Consider the following 16,920-nt stretch of genomic DNA (forward strand, 5'->3'; position numbering starts at 1 on the left):
TTGGCAATCTGGAGTTTTTTTCTTCATCTTCTGTGAGCTGGGTTTGACAATGGTTTCGTATGACCAATGCCACTTCGTGGCAGGGGGGAGGATCCGGTTTTTTAGCAGTTTTCTTCGATTTTCTGTCACTTATTGCGCCAGCATGCCGGTAGAACTACAGGTAGCGAGGAGTTCAGGTCTAGAGAGTCTTTGCCTACTTTCTTCACAGAAAGAGAAAAGCAAGACTGGTACTGTCTTTGGTTGAAAAGCGTTTTCTCCGGCTTGGATACGGCTGAAAAAATTCAAAAACGACAAAAAAAAAAAAGGGGAAAACTTAACAAAACTCGAAGGGAAAAAAACTTGAAAATAGATTATATTCTACGGTACGTAGTATATAGAAGAAAAGCAGAACCGTGCAAAACAAACTGAGCTCAGTGACCCCTCTCGTGACTGTCTCCAGACGAGCCCACACATGTGTGACGTACACTCGCTTGCTGTGTACTTGAAATGAGTTGACTTGAGCTCAATCAGCTGGTCTGGCAAGTAGATACAAGAGGACACCCATCCTTACGGTTGTTAATCTAGATCAAATCACGATATCACATACTTGTTCAAGGTAAGGGGTTTTCGAGGGTCCAATGGATCGAAATGAATTGAGTATGCCCAAGCTGACTACAGCCCCGCGTCGGAAAGTGTGGCACACCATCATGTATGCCCAACTGGCTTTGCATGATGGATTCATTTGATTGGTTTGGCCTCAACTTGATGCATAAGACAAATTCGAAATGGAAATAAGGCTGCCGTATCAAGTTGCCAGCATGTCATCCTCCCAACCCGATCTGCATGCGATGCTGGAAAGAGGGGCTGTGGTGCTTGGCGTCCCTTTCAGCTCGGAAACTGAGGCCATGGGAGGACTTAAGCCAACAATCCGTCGGCGCGTTTGACACCTCTGACAACTCAAGGACATCCGACTTGTCGGTAATCCGGTCAGGCCAAGTTGCCGCGACACAGGGACGACGACCGTACCCTGACTTCGACCACAGGAGTGGTTCTTGCATGAGACGACTTTCTTGACGAAAGGTGAGTACTTTACCTTGCCAGAGACATCAGATCTAGACCCTGACCGCTTTGGTTGCTCTAGTCGAACCTTAGGAAACTTCCTGATCCGGGCGCGCGCGGGTGTTGATCCCGCGCTCTCCCCATTCAGAGAGGTTACGATGGTCATCACTTAATACAAAGGCTTACCGGTCGCACCGGGGATGTTGAAGACGCCTCATTTCCGTCTGAATACTTTATCGAAGCACACATTGGCCAAAGGAAGGATGTGGCAGTTGACAACGAGTGGTTGCCCCCGATCGGGCCATTCGTTCACAGAGACTGCTCTCAAGATCCCCAGTTTCGCCGTTATCCAGGCGACTGGTGGCAGCAATCTCTGGACCCGCGTTGGTTGACGAATAGTCTTCCAGCGATCGGCGACAATCTCATCAACAGCCTACCTGTTACTTTTGGCGATGGACAATCCACAACCGTATCCACAAAACTTCAACCACAGAACATCGCACCAACCCCAGGAGCAGAGCCAGCATCACTCGCAGCTTCATATCATACTCCAATACAACAGACTCTTTCTCCTCCATCAAAAACGTCTCTACAGTCATCATTGAGCTCGTCGAAGCGTACCACAAGTGCCGAAGCCTCCACCGTTCAGACAGCTCCCGCCGACGGTAAAGAGGTCCCCGAGATCGTGTGTCAACTAAAGCCCTGTAAAGGCAAGATTTTCCACAGCGTCGCAGCGCTCCACGACCACGAGGCTGAGGCACATCGCCACCGTTGTCCGGTATGCCCTGACGTCGGATACCCATCAATCCGCGACCTCACGTCCAGACACTATGGGCCAGTTCATAATATGGCTGCCGAGTACAGATGCGGTCGCTGTGGGATGACCCGTTTCCGACAAGACAATCACACAAGACACCTGACTGGTAAACGGCTATGCAAGGCCATGATTGTACCACAGCAGTATGTGTGCGGACGTTGTGGTGATGAGACGTTCGACAAAGAGGAGCACCTGACGCATCTCCACCGAAGGGGTTGCGGTATGATTTGATCTGACTTGGTTTGGAAACCGGGTTCTTTCGTTCTAAAGTTGTTGTTTGCCAATTTTGCTCTCGGATGAAGCTCTCGTCTGCGAAGATGACAAAGCTTCTCAGCCTCGACCTCGGGCTATCTGCATACCGGTGCGAGTTCATTTATATCGCGCCCGTCTCAATGGCGAAAGGTCTATGGCTAAGCTTCGGTCGCCCTTTATGTAGCGACCAAGCATTGCATGACATACGTTTTAAAGTGCTTGAGTGAGGCACTCTCAGAAAGAATTGTTTTCGCCACGTCGTACTCGTGTGACGAGCAATTCTCAAATGCTGACCCGGGATGGAGCACCTCGGTCAGTTTGTACGGTTGTGTTTCGAGGAAACTTCCAGCGATGTGAGATCGACTCTCATCTTTCGGATGTGATGGGTCTGTACGATGGTTTCGTATGACCACGAACCTCGCCCCTGCTGGGGCATTCGAGCATTTACATGGGGAGTATAGGGGGAGTTATTTGCATGAGAGATCCGATTTGGATACGGAATGGTAAATTGACAAGGAGGATTTTATTTTACGCTTCCAAGTAATATTCATCAGAATAGTTAGAATTTACACGGCCTCTCGCGTCAACTGGTTCAATTAAAGCATCGGCACAAAGTACCGCATACGAGAATTGTACTTGTAACGATTTTCAAGACAGCAAAACGATCACATCACTTCAAATAGCAGAGCGATCAAATCGTCCGAGAGCAATACTGGCTCTGCCATAGTGAATTCATGTCCAGACATACTATATGACTGGCTAATGGACATATCCATCCATCCGTCCATAAAAGCCAAGGGGCATGTTTAAGCCCCGATGCCTCATCCACCTGTAATGTTGAAAGGCCAGTCCTCTTTCGGGACTTCAGCCTGATGCCATGTGTCCCACCAAAACGCTACGCCATGCAAGTTTGTTGTTGTTTCCTAAGTTTCCGTACTGTCGAAACCGAAAAAGCCTTTTTGTGTCTAAGACGAGTCACCCTCCGATCCCTCCTCCAGCGACTGGCCATTCGGGGCCTCCTCGTTGGTTGTGAGACCCTTTCTGATGGCGAGCACGTTGTCTACGATGACGGCGTCTATACCCTCTTTCACTTGGCGCTGTTGACAGTCAGTATCTTGATGTGAAAGGGAAGGGGTATTGGGAACTCACCTGAACCATGATGGGATTGTTGTTCAGCGTTCCGTAACTGACGCACAGCAAACCACTCTCCTTGACGACCCTAACCAGGCGAGGGCTGTTGATGAGGGGCTCAGCGGCACTAACAATACCGATCAAGTTCCAGCGGCTCGCGAATCTGATGGCCTCCTGCAGCGACGACGCTCTGATGTCGCCGACAGGGCACGTCCCGGCATCGGTCAGGAACATGATGGGGATCGAGGGCTGCTTGAAGCTGAGGCACAGGCAAATGTCCGGGTTGAAGGAGCTGAAGATGATGTGCCTGTTGCCAGCGAGGTCGTACACCTTGGACAGCACGGTGTCGCAGAAGGAGTTGAGCTCGACGGCGTAGGTATCCATCTCCTGCTCCTCGCTCTCGTGCAGCATGGGGTACTTCATCTCGATGTTGAAGCCAATGTGCTCGGGCAGCTGGCGGAAGAGGTCCTCGAGGGTGGCGAAGGGAGCCTGGATGAAGTTGCCGCGCGAGTTGGCCTTGTAGCCCTTGGTCTTGAAGTCGCGGGTGTGCTTCATGCGCTCCTCGAGGTTGTTGCCGCTGCCAGTGAGGCCTTCGCCGGCGTAGCCCATGGACAAAGAGCGTTGTCTGGGGCCCGGGGCATTGTTGCGGACCCTTTCAATGCTCTCGTTGACTGCGTTTGCGTTCACACCATTGCCGTTGGAGCGCTTGGAGTCAGGGTTGATGTGGAGGAACTGCTCCAGGGTGAGTGTGTGCACGGGGGCGTCGATGCCCGTCTCGCTGACAAGGAAGTCGTGGTAGATGACCGGGACATGGTCCTTTGTGAGCTGCACATCAAACTCGACGTACTGAGCGCCTAGGTTGGCTGCTGCGATGAAAGAAGGTACCGTGTTCTCCCCGAGTTGGAGAGACTTGTTGCTCGTCAGGTTCTTACCCATGCCGCGGTGACCGATGACCATCGTCGTAGCAAGCTTCTTCCAGTAGGTCTGCTGGGAGTTGATCTCCATGTTGGGGTGGGAGAAGGGGGTGACTACAAGGAAGTTGAAGTTGACAGTGCCGATGACGTCCAAGTTGCTGGCCAGGATGGGCACGCAGACATCGCCCTGGAGGTTCATGCGCTTGGCGCCGATGGTGGGCTTGATGGAGGAGAGGAGGGCAACACCACGTCCAATCTTGTTCTTCTCATTTCCAGAGTAAGTTGGGACAATGTCGAACATGATCTTGACCTTTGAGGGGTCCGCGGCCTGGAAGACGATCGGTTCTGTCGAGACGTGCTCGTGAACGGGAAGGTCGACGATGGTCGGCTCGCCCTGGGCGCCGCTAGCCGAGACTACGATAGACAGAGCTGTGTCTAGCTCCGTCAAGTGAGCCTCAGTAAGGGGAACGCGGTCAAGCTTGACTGCTTCCATGTTCTTCCGCATATCCATCGATCCGAGGCTGACCAGGACCATGCTCTTGTCGGTGAGGTAGCGATGACCAAAGGTCTTGACTGGCTCAAGAGGACGAGGGGCGCCGTTCGACTTGCGGCCGTCGAGAGAAGTGTTATTCTCAGGTGACGACGAGCGTGAGTGGTCGCCATTGACCTTGAGCTCCTTAGTGGTTTGGACGAGGTCGGCGGCAGGGTGAGCCGCAAGCAGTCGAGCAATGTCCAAGTGACCACGCAGCGCGGCGTGCTCCTTGGCGGTCCAGCCAGAAGAATCAGCCTTGGCGACCTCAGCTCCGGCGTCAACGAGCAGTTGCGCCATAGATAGGTGGCCGTCGACTGCCGCAACGTGAAGGGGCGTCCATGCGTATGAGTTCTCGCCAATCTCCAAATCAGCCTTCTGCTCATCGGTGCCCTTGAGCAGCACCTTGGCGATCTCATCGTGGCCGAAGCGGGCTGCAAGATGAAGAGCGGTTTCACCCGTCTTATCCTGCCAGTTAATATCCACGCCAGCCTCGACGAGCATCTCCACGATGACTTTGTAGTTCGACTTGGTGGCCATGGCCAGGACGGCGCCAGATTTGGACACTGTCTTTCTCATCTCGGCCTTCCTGACGCTGACGCCCTGCCAGTTCTCACCCTGGAGCAGCGCCTTTGTAGTCAGGGGGTGACCGCCCACGACGCTCAGGTGCAGAGGCGCATAGCCATCGTTATCCTGCCACTCGGGGGCGTCAATGCCGTTCTCAACGTTGAACTGGCCCCACTCCTGCATCTTCGCCATGATGATCTGGCAAACAACGACGAAGCCGAAGCGGGCGGCGTAGTGAAGCGGGATGCGGCCGAATGAGTCTCTGCTGCTGAGCGCCTGTCGCTGCTCGGGCTTGAGAGAGTCGAGGAGGTACATGAGAATCTGGACGGCCTCGTCGTCCTTCCCAAGAAGCTTGGTCTCATTTTGGTTGAGCGCGCGAGGAGTGACCAATTGGGAGGAGGTGGCTGGCTGAAGGTCATGAGAGGTGAACTGAGTGCCAATCGGGAAGGGGTAGGATTTCGGCTCATTATCGGGGTCGTTGGATCTCGTGCGACCGATGTGAATGACGAGACGGTGAATGCAGTTCCGCTCGTTGATGTCATCGACCTCATGAAGCGAAGGAAGCTGGCCGAGAATGTATGCAATGCTGGCTTTGGATCTCGCAGCGATGGAACGCTGCAGCATGTTAAGGAGCAGGTTTTGAGAGGCGTGCTCGCCAAGAACATTGCCCTCCTCCAAACCAGCCTTCAGAGACTCCACGTTGTCGTTGCGAATCGCCTGGTCCAAGGTGTCGAGCAGGGTTTGCGAAAGCGTCAACATCGCCTTGGACGACACGCGGCCCAGCGACCGCACCGACCTGTCGGATCTGGAATCGTCAATGTTGCGGGCGTCGCCCAGCGCAGACAGCCACTTGTTGATCTCGGCCATCAGACGACTTGTCGTCACATTCTGGGCGAATGGCAGGGGGTCAACCTTTGTGGAGATGTAGCGGTGCTGCGAAGCGGCCGCGGGGAGCTTCTTGTCGAGCTTCTTGGTGATCTTGACGAAGCCGCGGCGGTTGATCTCGGCGAACCAGCTCAGGTTGCGGACCTGTACGCGCATCTCGAACAGGGCGGCCATGAGCTCCTCGATTTCGTCATCGTCGAGGTTGGAGACGACGTCGGGGACGCGGCCATAGCGGTCGCGCAGCAGGCTGAGACGGCGGACGCTCTCATGGAGTTTGCGGTTGTAGAAGGCGTCCACGTCCTCGAGGTTGCGGTCCACGGCGAAGAAGAATTCTGCAAAGAAAAACAAATATGGTTAGGGGTCTTGAACGGCGCATCCATCATCATAGTCCGGTCCGGCTCGAACCTGCTAAGTCCACCTTCTCTCCATTCCTGGCCGACTGGGCGGCTGCCTTGATCAGCTTCTTGAGGCCCTTGTAGTTGATGTAAAAGGCCGCCCACTCGGGGACTTGGTTGCGGGGTAGGCTGCCGTCCGTGTTAGCCAAAGTGTCTCTGTAAAATCAGGGGATAATAATCCAAAAGGAATTTGTTTTCAGTCTTATCGCACTTTTTGCTGAACTTCATGGTGTATGATATGAGGGTCTATTTCCGGTTATCAGGGGGCCCGGTGACGATTGTGGCGTTCCAGCGGCAGGTAGGTATGAGCGGTCGTGCGAAGCGGTATCGATATCAGAATGACTGTTGTAGAAAAAATAAACAAAAGGCTGATGAGTGAACAACGAGGTCGAAGGAAATTGAACAGCTGCTGTAAATGCAGATGGGCTAGAGGCCGTAATCGCTCATTTTCTTTCTTCGTGGTCGTTTCTTGGGGGTATCGGAGTTAGTTGAGAGGTTGTGGCTGTTGTAGTAGCGAAGCGCAAAGGCAACCAAGCTTCGAGTTCCGCGCGTAGCTCCGAGCTGCGATTGTTTTTTGGCAGATGCCAATTGTGTCTCCGTCAAGGTAGCTTTCTTTGCCTTTCTTTTTTGCGGTCCCAGGTTTTTCCAGGTGCAAGTCACGAGAATCCTGTCGGTTTTTGCAGGACGAAGGAGCTCCACATCCAGCTCGCCATTGATTGACTGAAGGATTTGATGACGATGCGGTTTTTGATCTCTCAGGCAGAAGACGCAGCAGAGAATCGAAAGAAGCAGCCGAGAAGCAGCAATCTGGGTCCAGGGAGCATCGGTCGGTGGGTTGGAGGGGGATTATGAATGAAAGCCAGACAGCTCAGTGACCAGACCAGACCGACCCGGACGTGAAAAGTGACGGAAGCATGCCAAAAAAGAGAAAAGAAGAGGTGTGAGCTCATCTCACATCCACCAGGCCGGCCAAGTAGCTGGGTCCAGGCCCCGAGGTATTCCTGCGCCGGTGGTTTTGTATCTCGTCACCTGGGTTTCGCTGCGCAGTGACTACCGAGTCCTCGGGACAGCACCTGTTTAGATGCGGTGGGGTACCTGCTACGGCCACGGCACCTGCCTGGCTCTGGATGCGCCGCCGTCTCTTCCCCCCTAAAAAAGGCAGGGCACCAGCAGCCAGCTTCATTCACCTCTCACACACAGTACACAATCGGACACAGTAGCAACCGCGCCGCCAGTCCAGCGCCAGTCCCTTCTGAACGTGACTGCGCACACTGGCTGGCACACTGGGCCCAGCAGAGGGAAAAAGGCAAAGGACAGCTCGGGGTGTGGCGTTATCGCACCGATGAGTCGAGCCACTGGGAAGCCGCCGTTGGCCGCCCGTGGAGCGCGGCCGACTCGTGATTCGCGGGGTCACGGGACTGCCGCTCCACCGCGGCTTCAGCTGGCGGGCCTGTCCATGTCCACCCCGCCGTTGGTGTAGCACAAATCGCCCGCCCATCCCATCCCATCCTTGGCACGCCGCACCGTGGCTCTCCCAAGCGTCTCTGTTGGTCTTCCAGTCTTTCCCCTAAGGTACCGTACTACGGGTAAGGTAGAACCAACTGACAAAGCTCACTCACTCACTGCTCCTCCCTCCCAGTGTCGGTACATACGGTGACAGACAGCGCCCTATCTCGTCCTCACCGATGCATCGTGGGAACTGCACCGCACCGCAGTAGTCCCCTCCCCTTTCCCCCCCGTCTCAAATCAAATATGTGGTCAAATCCCCCCCTTTCCGGCATCTGACTGTCGTAAGGGTGGGAAAGAAAATTCCTGACCGCCTCGACGCTTGACGCTTGTCAGGTCGTTCGTCCTCATGACCTCTCCGGGGGCGGGAAGGACCCTGAAAACCGACATCGGTCGCCCTCCGTGGCCCGTCCAGGCTGAAAGGTCCATCGTGAGGTACCGCTGCTAAAAATGCCCATGGCCAAACACCCCAGTCCCCTCCCACTCAGCGGCGAAATGATTCTTTTCCGCGCTGCGGACGGACTCCTGTGACTGACGAGCAGCGGCGGCGGCGGCGGTGGGCGGCGGGCCACAAGGCGAAGGACCACGCAGAACGGGGAGGAGAGGGCTCCACACCGGATCTGGTTCCCTTCGATGCATGTTCCAAGTTTTAGAATTTTAGGGGTCCTGTTGCTGCCACCTGGGCAGAGACGGGCAGCCCAGGAAAACCTCGGCATCCCGGCCTTGCAGCGACCTGGACCTGACAAAGAAAGGAGGGCATCGTGGTCGTTCGGAAAACACGGAGGGACCACTGCCTTGCTAACGCCCATAGTGCTGACTGGCCCCGAATGACCAAGTTCACTGGGTTCGATGGAAGGATGGCTGGTCGACGCGGTGGGCCTCGCAAAACCCGGATGGAACACGAGTGACGATATCAGCCAACCTTTCGGATGCACGATGCACCTGCTGGAGTCTTTTTTCTTCTTCAACACCCCGCCCCAACTATATACCTAAGCTGTGGAGGTAGAAGAGGAGTAACGGAACGACGCCGCCAATCCTTCTCGTGCGTGAATCAGTCATACTGGGGGCCGATGGCAATAACGGCAGCATCGTTAGACATGTGGCTAATTACAGTGCACTACTGCGTAGAAGGGGAATGGGTGCCGTGGCCAAGCATGGGACCAAGGACCCGGTCTACTACGCAGTGCTAGTCTTTTTAGGCTCTCGAGTTCCTGGGAATACCAGACTTGCGGCTCACGACCGTGGCATTCTTGTCGCCTCAGTGCCACAGGTAAAGGGGGCACAGAGTTCGGTGGCAGGTTCAACCTTTTCACGAATAGACTATCCGTACCACCGCTCAATCACGCAAAACCGTCAACCACCACCTACTGGCTGGCTTCAACGGTTCCATCGGGCCAATTCCCCGTCTGGGACCACGGCACGCCCCCCCTCTCTTCAGCTGGCCGTCGTCTTGTGCAAAACTCTGGGCTGCAAATTGACTTTCCTCCTCGACTTCCAATTTGTCTCTGCCATTTATCATTTCTCTCTTACCTTTGATTCCTGCTGCTGTCAATCAAAGGTCAACGTCAGCGTTGGAGCAAACTAAGCAACCGAATGCCTGCCAGAATGATATCACACGTAACCCCATCCCGCACCCTCCAAACGACTGGCAACCACCACAACCTCCCGCAACAAACATAGTTCATCCCTGCGGGCGGAACGCTCTGAAGTGCAACTCTGCGTGTGGCATTTCCCAACGCACTGTCGCTGCATATACCTTGGCAGAACCCCAGGCACAGGCACGGCGAAAGAAGCGCACCGCAATTAGGTACGCAGTCACGCAGTAGGTAGGTCGTTTGAGCCAAGGAAATCGCCCCAAACCATATGCTGTCATGTACGACAGTGCATCGCAGCGCCCCTGCCATTGGCTGTCTCCCCTTCCGCTGATGATGATCTACCCGCCGGTTCCCCGTTCCGGTGCCTGAACCGCAAACGCACCGCGCCGAAGAGCATGATGATATCGAGTAGTTCCCATTGTTGGATTGTCTCGCGAAAGGATCAATTGGAGAGGCAATCTGAGGCGTTGCAGTGTCATTGGCACTTTATGCACGCACTTGTTATTCTTCCTCCATCTCATCCCGTCTTGCTCTCGCATATCTTCCGCCGTCTTGGCTTGATCTTTAAGCTCTTCTGGAATCTACACTTCCGGTCAAGCAGAAGCAGCAGAGACAGCAGAGACAGGAACGACCCCGGATCATGGCGGAGAAACGCGCCGGTATTGTATCACGAGACGCAAGTAGATTGACGCATCGCTTTGTACATCATCGTGTTCTAATTGAATGTGTCAAGAAAATTGGTCTTTATGACCGGCGTCCCATGCCTGATATCAGGTTCGCCATAGGCATGCTGTGCATGCGCCAATGAACATGTTCGCCATCTTGATTCATCCAAGATGCCATGCTAGAAATACACGCGCTCCTATGCTCCTCTACTTAAAGGCTGCTCGCGGCTGCCAGCTGTCCGTCCCGTTCCCACCACATGCCTTGCTGAGAGACGTGCTCTCCAAACGTCGTAACTTGCTTTGCCGCCTCCTCTTGCGTTGACGTTGCGGGCAGCGCAATCTGCGCTGCCTTCTTCGTAGCCCTCTTCCGCTTTGCATCATCTTTGCCATTCGCTTGAGCCTGCTCCTTCATGCGGGCGGCGTAGACGGCTTCAGACTGATTCCTGCTGAAGATCTTTGACTTCATAGTGTTCAGATCTTGATGCCAACTCCTAATCTTCACATGCGACTTCTTGGTCTGCTGCATGATGCTGACGATGCGCAGACCTCGCCTTTGCGTCTCGTCAGCTAACTGGGACTCGTCCACTCGCAGCCACCGCAGCCATGGGGTCACAGAATACACCGTCCGATCAAGCAGGCAGATGTCAATCAGGTTTTGAATGCGCCTTGCGAGATCCTTCTGGTGCCTGTATTCCCCGAATGCTGGCGCGACGAGCTTGGGCTTCATCTCAATGGCGTGCAGAAGCTGCTGTGCAGCGGTTGTGTCCAAGGTGTATGTCACCTGCTCGAGCAAGTGCGTGGTCGTTTCGGCGCTAAACGTGATGCCGTGCTTGAGGCCGACGGCGAAGGCTGCCGCAGCTTGTCTCACGTAGTCGAACCTCAGCAAGCCATGTACTATAGCCGTGAACATGTCGTGGTCGAACCATGCCCGCTCGGTCACGTAATCGTTGTTGATGGCAACATTCTTCAGCGCTGCCCATATGAGCCACCGATCATCTTCCTCAACTTCTTCGATTGCCTTCCTCCGTATGCAGATGCCGCGTGGATCCTTGCCCGTCATGCGGTGAATAGCGCCGAAGAAACCCCTCGCATCTCCTGTCTCCTTGAAATGATTCAACAGACAGACCAGCGTCTTCCTTGTTGGTTCTACTCTGGAGTTGTAAAAGGAGCGTACTACTCTCTCGGCCAAAGGATGCAGCCCGTTGCGGTTGAAGCCTGCGATGAGGGTGTTGTATGTAAAAGTAGTGGGCGGTTGCGGTGACGCCAGAAGGTTATAGCAGATCTTGCCGATCTTTGTACGTTGGTCGTAGTCTGTGCTGGCGAAGACTGAGCCTATAATGGAGTTGAGCTGCGCACTGTTTTTCTTGACGTCAATCATGTCGGTTTGGCGCTCGTAGTACGGCAAGTTTCCCTGCCTGAGTTGGCCAACCTCTTCCTGAAGGTCATTCCAGTCGCGGGGCCCTAAAATATTCCTTGAATCCTCAACAATCCTATCAACCAAACTCCCCATGTTCTTTTCTGTAATCTGAAGTTGAACAAAGTTTTTGGGCGCACGGTGGCTCATCAGCGGATTTTGTAGTCGCTCTTCGCCCATCAGGAAGTCGTCCGTTTCTGTGTCGTTGGTCTCGATCAGCTTGGCGAAGGGATCTGTGTAGCCGAAATCGCCTGGCGCGACAAACGCATCCGTTGGTTTTTCGAAGCCCAATTCCTTCAGCAGGCGTTTGATCTCGCCGTTCCTGCGAAGCGTTCTGCCGTCCGTATGACTGAGCGAGTCCAGAAACTCCGCAATCTCGCCCTTCTGCGGTTTATGGTCGAATAACGCGCCCTTGTATCGGTTTTCGAAGCTTGCTGGAGGCGCCTCGCCCGGCTCCACATCTTGCGGCACGCTCCTCCTCATATTGTCGAGCTCCAGTTTCGCCCGCGCGATTTCCTCTTCGAGCCTCAGCCGTCGCTCGTCCTTGGCCTTCGCATCAAGCACAGCGGCGGACGCCATGATGCCCGTGTAGCAGGCCGTGAACATCTCGCCAAAGGTGGGTTTCCGGGGCGTCACCCGCGTAGCGGATTGTCGTACCATGCCCCCCGCGGCTTTGAAGCAGGCCTTGCAACCGCAATGAGGCGCCTGGCCCGCTCTGGACCAGAGTGCCTGCATTCTGACGGCATTCCGGCTGCAAAGGCAGCCCCAATTGAGTGCGATTGATCGTTTCGAAGGCGGGTGCGGGCGGGCGTCGGGGGGCCGTCGGCGTCGAGATTATGATCTGATGCGTAAATATTGTCGTTCCAAGGACCGAGCTGCCGAGCCCGACCCAATCGAAGATCGGGGATATCAAAATTGCTGTTATGCGATAAAGTGGGGGCAAATATTTGGCTAAACGTGCCTTTCGCTTACAGAAGTGACGCAACTGCCCCTCCAACCCCACCATCGAATGCTTTACTGTGAGCTCAGAGGGGCATCCTGCAGCCTCAAGAAACACTTTGAACATTTGGCCTATTAGACACGAGGGGTTAAAAGAAGCATATTCAAAATGTTCGCCCTTTATCTTACTGCAGAGCTGGAGGGGTAGGTTTGCCATCGCTGGCTTCTTCATTTGGCTCTCGCTGACCTTAATAGGGTCACCAACCTTCGCCCCGACGACAGCGAGGGTAACCCCTTCTGGTACACCTTCAAAGTCCAATGTACATCGTGCCGCGAAGTCCACGACAAGACTGTTGGTGTCAACCGATTTGTTTGTAAAGCTCTCCACCAGCATTGTACATAATTACTTACCGTTTACCAGGAGAACAACGAGATGAGCGGCAGCAGGGGCGAAGCCAACTTTGTGTGGAAGTGCAAGAACTGCAAGCGCGAGTCTTCGGCTTCCATCAAGGCCGCCCCCGCCGCCTACGAGCAGGGAGAGCCCGCCAAGCAACAAAAAGTCATTGAGTTCGACTGCCGTGGCCTTGAGTTTGTCGAGTTTATTCCCGAGGGAGAGTGGCTCGCAGAGGGCGCGGATTCGGGCACCAAGTTCACGGCCATCGAGCTCACCGACGGTGAGTGGTTCGATTACGACGAAAAGGCCGGCGAGGAGGTCAGCATCAAGGAGCTGAAGTGGGAGATCAAGCGTGCTTAGATGGATTCGAAAAGTCTTTGGGGAAGTGATACCGGGCGGCGTACGGGTGGGAGCGGAGTTGTTGTGTTGACGTCGATAGTTGAAGAGCGCGCAAATACCATCATGGCGCTACGCTTGGCCGACGGATTTCGGCGAAGACATTGATACATTGAAAGTCTTTCACATCTACAACGTCGAGACCTACATGTATCGGGTATTTAACCTCTAACCTAACGTAATTCTACAAGGTGGTGTTACCGACCTTCTTATTCCATGCATTTCATCATCAGACATCACGAAGCCAACCCGCCGTTCTGCCATGTACCTTCTTCTATGCAATCTAAGCGAGCTGTCTTGAAGGCTCGCCCCATACCTCTCCTTCGCGCTGGAGCATGAGGAATGCGTATTGATGCTGGGTTGGACGCAAACTTGCTTCCTGGGGAAATCAGCCAACTCTCCATCGCCTTCACGTTTCATCAAGCGTTGTCGTGGTCGATTGTCCAGGTCTCCTGTTTTCTGTCCGCAAACAGTCGATAACCAGACCTGGAAGCTCGCAAACGTGATAAGATCGCTCCTCGTCATTTCTAGTCGTCTTGCCGCATGATATTGACCAAGACCTCGATGGAGATCCTCGTGACCTCTGGCAACGCAGAACAATGCAGTTTTCAGATGACTCGTCCACAGACCTGCGGTTGTTTAGGAGACGTCCCAGTATAATGCGAAAACTGGCGATGCCTCTGTTGCCCCATCCCTGAGTCTAGCACAATCGCGAAGACACTTCCAGTCGTCAAGCAGTGACAACTTCCATTACAGGAAATAATCACCCGGCCCACGGCGGTTGGCGGGAACGTGACGTTGGTCATCCGGAACGGCAGAGAATATGCTGAATTTGGGGCTCATATCCTTGTCCACAGTCATGATGGATGCTACGTTACCGCAGCGGTAGCAGTAGTTGGGAGCAGACCAAACTGTGACGACAGAGTTTTGTGGGAAGTGGTACTGCTATATGTTAGCTGATTGATATGTGACAAGTGGCAGAGACATACCTTGTATCCCTCGTTGACAAGTTGATGGGCTCTGGCAATGAGCTTCAGGCCGTTGACATGGTTGAACTCTGTAGCCACCTTGTCGCCGAAAAGCCAGCCGGCACCACGGGGGCTGATGGCCCAGGTCTCCACATCCTCGGGATCTGACCAGACAAGATCGCAAAATGCACCCTCGTGGGGAATCTCCTGAGCGCGGGCAACGACGCGAATCTGATCGATGGTACGGATCTCAGGGCTGAGACCACCGTGAACGCAGAGTAGTTCGCCGTCAACAATAGCAGCCAGGACGAGGAAATCGAAAACGTGACAGCAGGCCTTCCAAACCGAGGCATTGCCGTACTTTTGCTGGCACTCTTCGTAAAAGCCATACACCTGGGTGATCTGGCGAGATTCGTGGTTTCCACGTACAAGAACAATCCTGTCGGGGTATCTAGACTTCGAGTTAGCATGTGCTTGAGCCCCATTTCTCTCATGCGACGTACTTGGCCTTCAAGCACATAAGAAGGGTAAAGGTCTCAAGACTGAAGTAGCCACGATCAACGAAGTCGCCGAGGAACACGAATCTGGTGTCGGCTGATTGAGAGCCCGTGCTAACCTCAACGGCCGAATCGGGCCTTGAGGTTGTGCTAGTATCGGCAGCGGCCGCTTCATCATCCTCCTCATCATCGGGAGCAGGGCTGCCTGCATTCTTGACCTTCTTCTTCAGTTTCGGGTTGGTGATCTCCGTTGGCGGCTCAATATCCTCGGGGCTGATGACTGTTGTGGCCGTCTTGGGTGCTTCAACTCGCGATTCACCCGGCATTCCACCTGCGACGCGGAACAACTCCAAGAGATCGTAGAACTGGCCGTGGATGTCGCCACAAATTGTCACTGGAGTGCACACGGGCTGAATGTTTGACTCTGGATTCGTGAGGTCAGTAAGATGCACAATCAGCCCGAATGGCGCGGTCCTTACCCTCCATCAGAACCTCTTTCACTAGTTCGCAAAGCTCCTTCATCGCGCGCTCTGGTAGATAGTGGCACTGCTTGGCCTCCTCCAGCCACTCATCCAGGCCTGCGTTGGGAGATAGTTGGGCAGGGCCCGGGCGGGGAATATGGCTCGCCATCTTGTCGTTCAACGCTTGTGTATAAACTTGAGAATTTCTCTCGACTTCGTACGGATCGAAATCTGCTGAGATGTTTGGGTTGAACTCCTCGGCTAACTCTAGCGACTCTACGTCTTCGTACTCGTCGGACTCGTAGTACTCAGGGTCGAATCCCTCGGGGAAGTCGCCGATGTCGAGACTGCCGCCGCGAAGCGATGGCTGGAATGAGTCGTCTTTGGTGGGGTCGTTAGGACGTCGAATAACGCGGCCGATCTGCGCAGTGCGAACCTGTGGCTCTTCGGAATATTCGAAGTCGTCCTCTTGGTTGGGCTCCTCTGCGATTGGCTCGGGAACACGTCGGCCGGAGGTAGGGCTGGGACGGACGTTGGGGGTGTCGTTGGAAGGAAGTGATATCGAGGATGAGCGTGGTCGGCGGCGTGAGAGAATGAGAGACGGAGGGTCTTGGGGCGTCGACAAGATCGGATTTGACCTCAGAGGGTGCGGTGGATCGGCGGGCAGGGCGGGGGGAGGGGCCTGGGTAGCACGATTGGGTGCGACAACAACAGGCGGTGGGGTGGTAGCGCCAGGGGGTAGCTCGGGGAGAGGTCTAGGCTGCTGAACCGGACTTCTCGAAGAATTCGAATATGCTTCACGGGCGCGTCTGTCGCTTTCTTCACGACGCGCGACTCTCTGGAGATGCTCTTGGTAGGGGTTATCGTAAGCCCCAACAACGACCGGACGTGGGCGACTGAAGTTGGGCGCACGCGGGCGTATCAGCTCTGCAGTGCGGTTGGCGGCGGTTAAAGTGGGGATATAGGCCGTTTCTCTGCCAGGGACCGGAATGCCTCGACCACGACTTGAACCTGACGCAGACGCAGATGACGGGACAGGACCGGCGGTAGATGCCTGAGGAAGTTGCTGCTGCTGCTGATCGGGCGGCTGATGCTGTTGACCGAGGTCAGAGTGTCTTGCGGGAAGGTTGAAGGATACCTCCGCTGAGCGATTGCGTGCACGGCCGGCTCCAGCTGGCCCGCGGCGAGGGACGTTGGTAAGCGGGTTTGCGAAGGCGAGATTCGCACGCTTGATTGCAGCCTCGATCTGGGCTTCACTTGGCGGCGAATAAGTCGAAGTTGTCGCGCTGTTGTCCTTCACAGAATTCTGAAGTCCGCGGTTGATGTTGTCCTCACTGAAATCCGGAAAAGCTTCCGGAAAGTAGTCGTCTTTGCGAGGCTCCTCGCCCTCGGTGACCTCGGTGGACTCGGATCCCTTGTCCATTGTCTGTGGCTTGCTTCCACCTGGGTGAATCTCGGATAAACTCTGTTGCAGGAAGAAGGTTTGTCCGAGAGAGAAGTGGCAGGTTAAGGTTTATCCGAAGATGGCCCTGGGAAGTTCCTGCCAAAGGAAGCTAT

The 16,920-nt window shown here is 54.7% G+C and overlaps 4 protein-coding genes across 4 annotated transcripts; 1 reads left to right on the forward strand and 3 right to left on the reverse strand.

Moving 5' to 3' along the window:
- Positions 1–3,072: 3,072 nt before the first annotated feature.
- On the reverse strand, positions 3,073–6,756 carry GCG54_00003202 (Glycerophosphocholine phosphodiesterase GDE1; the record flags this gene model as incomplete). Its single annotated transcript, XM_045403278.1, has 4 exons — positions 3,073–3,204; positions 3,257–6,465; positions 6,539–6,684; positions 6,740–6,756. The coding sequence occupies 4 exons, from the start codon at positions 6,754–6,756 to the stop codon at positions 3,073–3,075; spliced, it is 3,504 nt and encodes a 1,167-aa protein (XP_045261559.1).
- Positions 6,757–10,505: 3,749 nt separating this feature from the next.
- GCG54_00003203 (uncharacterized protein) lies at positions 10,506–12,443 on the reverse strand (the record flags this gene model as incomplete). Its single annotated transcript, XM_045403279.1, has 1 exon — positions 10,506–12,443. One exon carries the CDS (start codon positions 12,441–12,443, stop codon positions 10,506–10,508), a length of 1,938 nt encoding a protein of 645 aa, XP_045261560.1.
- Positions 12,444–12,816: 373 nt separating this feature from the next.
- Positions 12,817–13,401, forward strand: GCG54_00003204 (UPF0587 protein C2D10.03c; the record flags this gene model as incomplete). Its single annotated transcript, XM_045403280.1, has 3 exons — positions 12,817–12,851; positions 12,903–13,017; positions 13,069–13,401. The coding sequence occupies 3 exons, from the start codon at positions 12,817–12,819 to the stop codon at positions 13,399–13,401; spliced, it is 483 nt and encodes a 160-aa protein (XP_045261561.1).
- Positions 13,402–14,187: 786 nt separating this feature from the next.
- GCG54_00003205 (Serine/threonine-protein phosphatase ppe1) lies at positions 14,188–16,786 on the reverse strand (the record flags this gene model as incomplete). The annotated part of the gene is made up of 4 exons (XM_045403281.1): positions 14,188–14,379; positions 14,427–14,856; positions 14,909–15,326; positions 15,382–16,786. The coding sequence occupies 4 exons, from the start codon at positions 16,784–16,786 to the stop codon at positions 14,188–14,190; spliced, it is 2,445 nt and encodes an 814-aa protein (XP_045261562.1).
- Between the last annotated feature and the right edge of the window lie 134 nt (positions 16,787–16,920).

This window comes from Colletotrichum gloeosporioides (genome assembly GCF_011800055.1).
Source record: "Colletotrichum gloeosporioides strain Lc1 chromosome Unknown consensus_63, whole genome shotgun sequence".
Lineage (NCBI taxonomy): Eukaryota > Fungi > Ascomycota > Sordariomycetes > Glomerellales > Glomerellaceae > Colletotrichum > Colletotrichum gloeosporioides.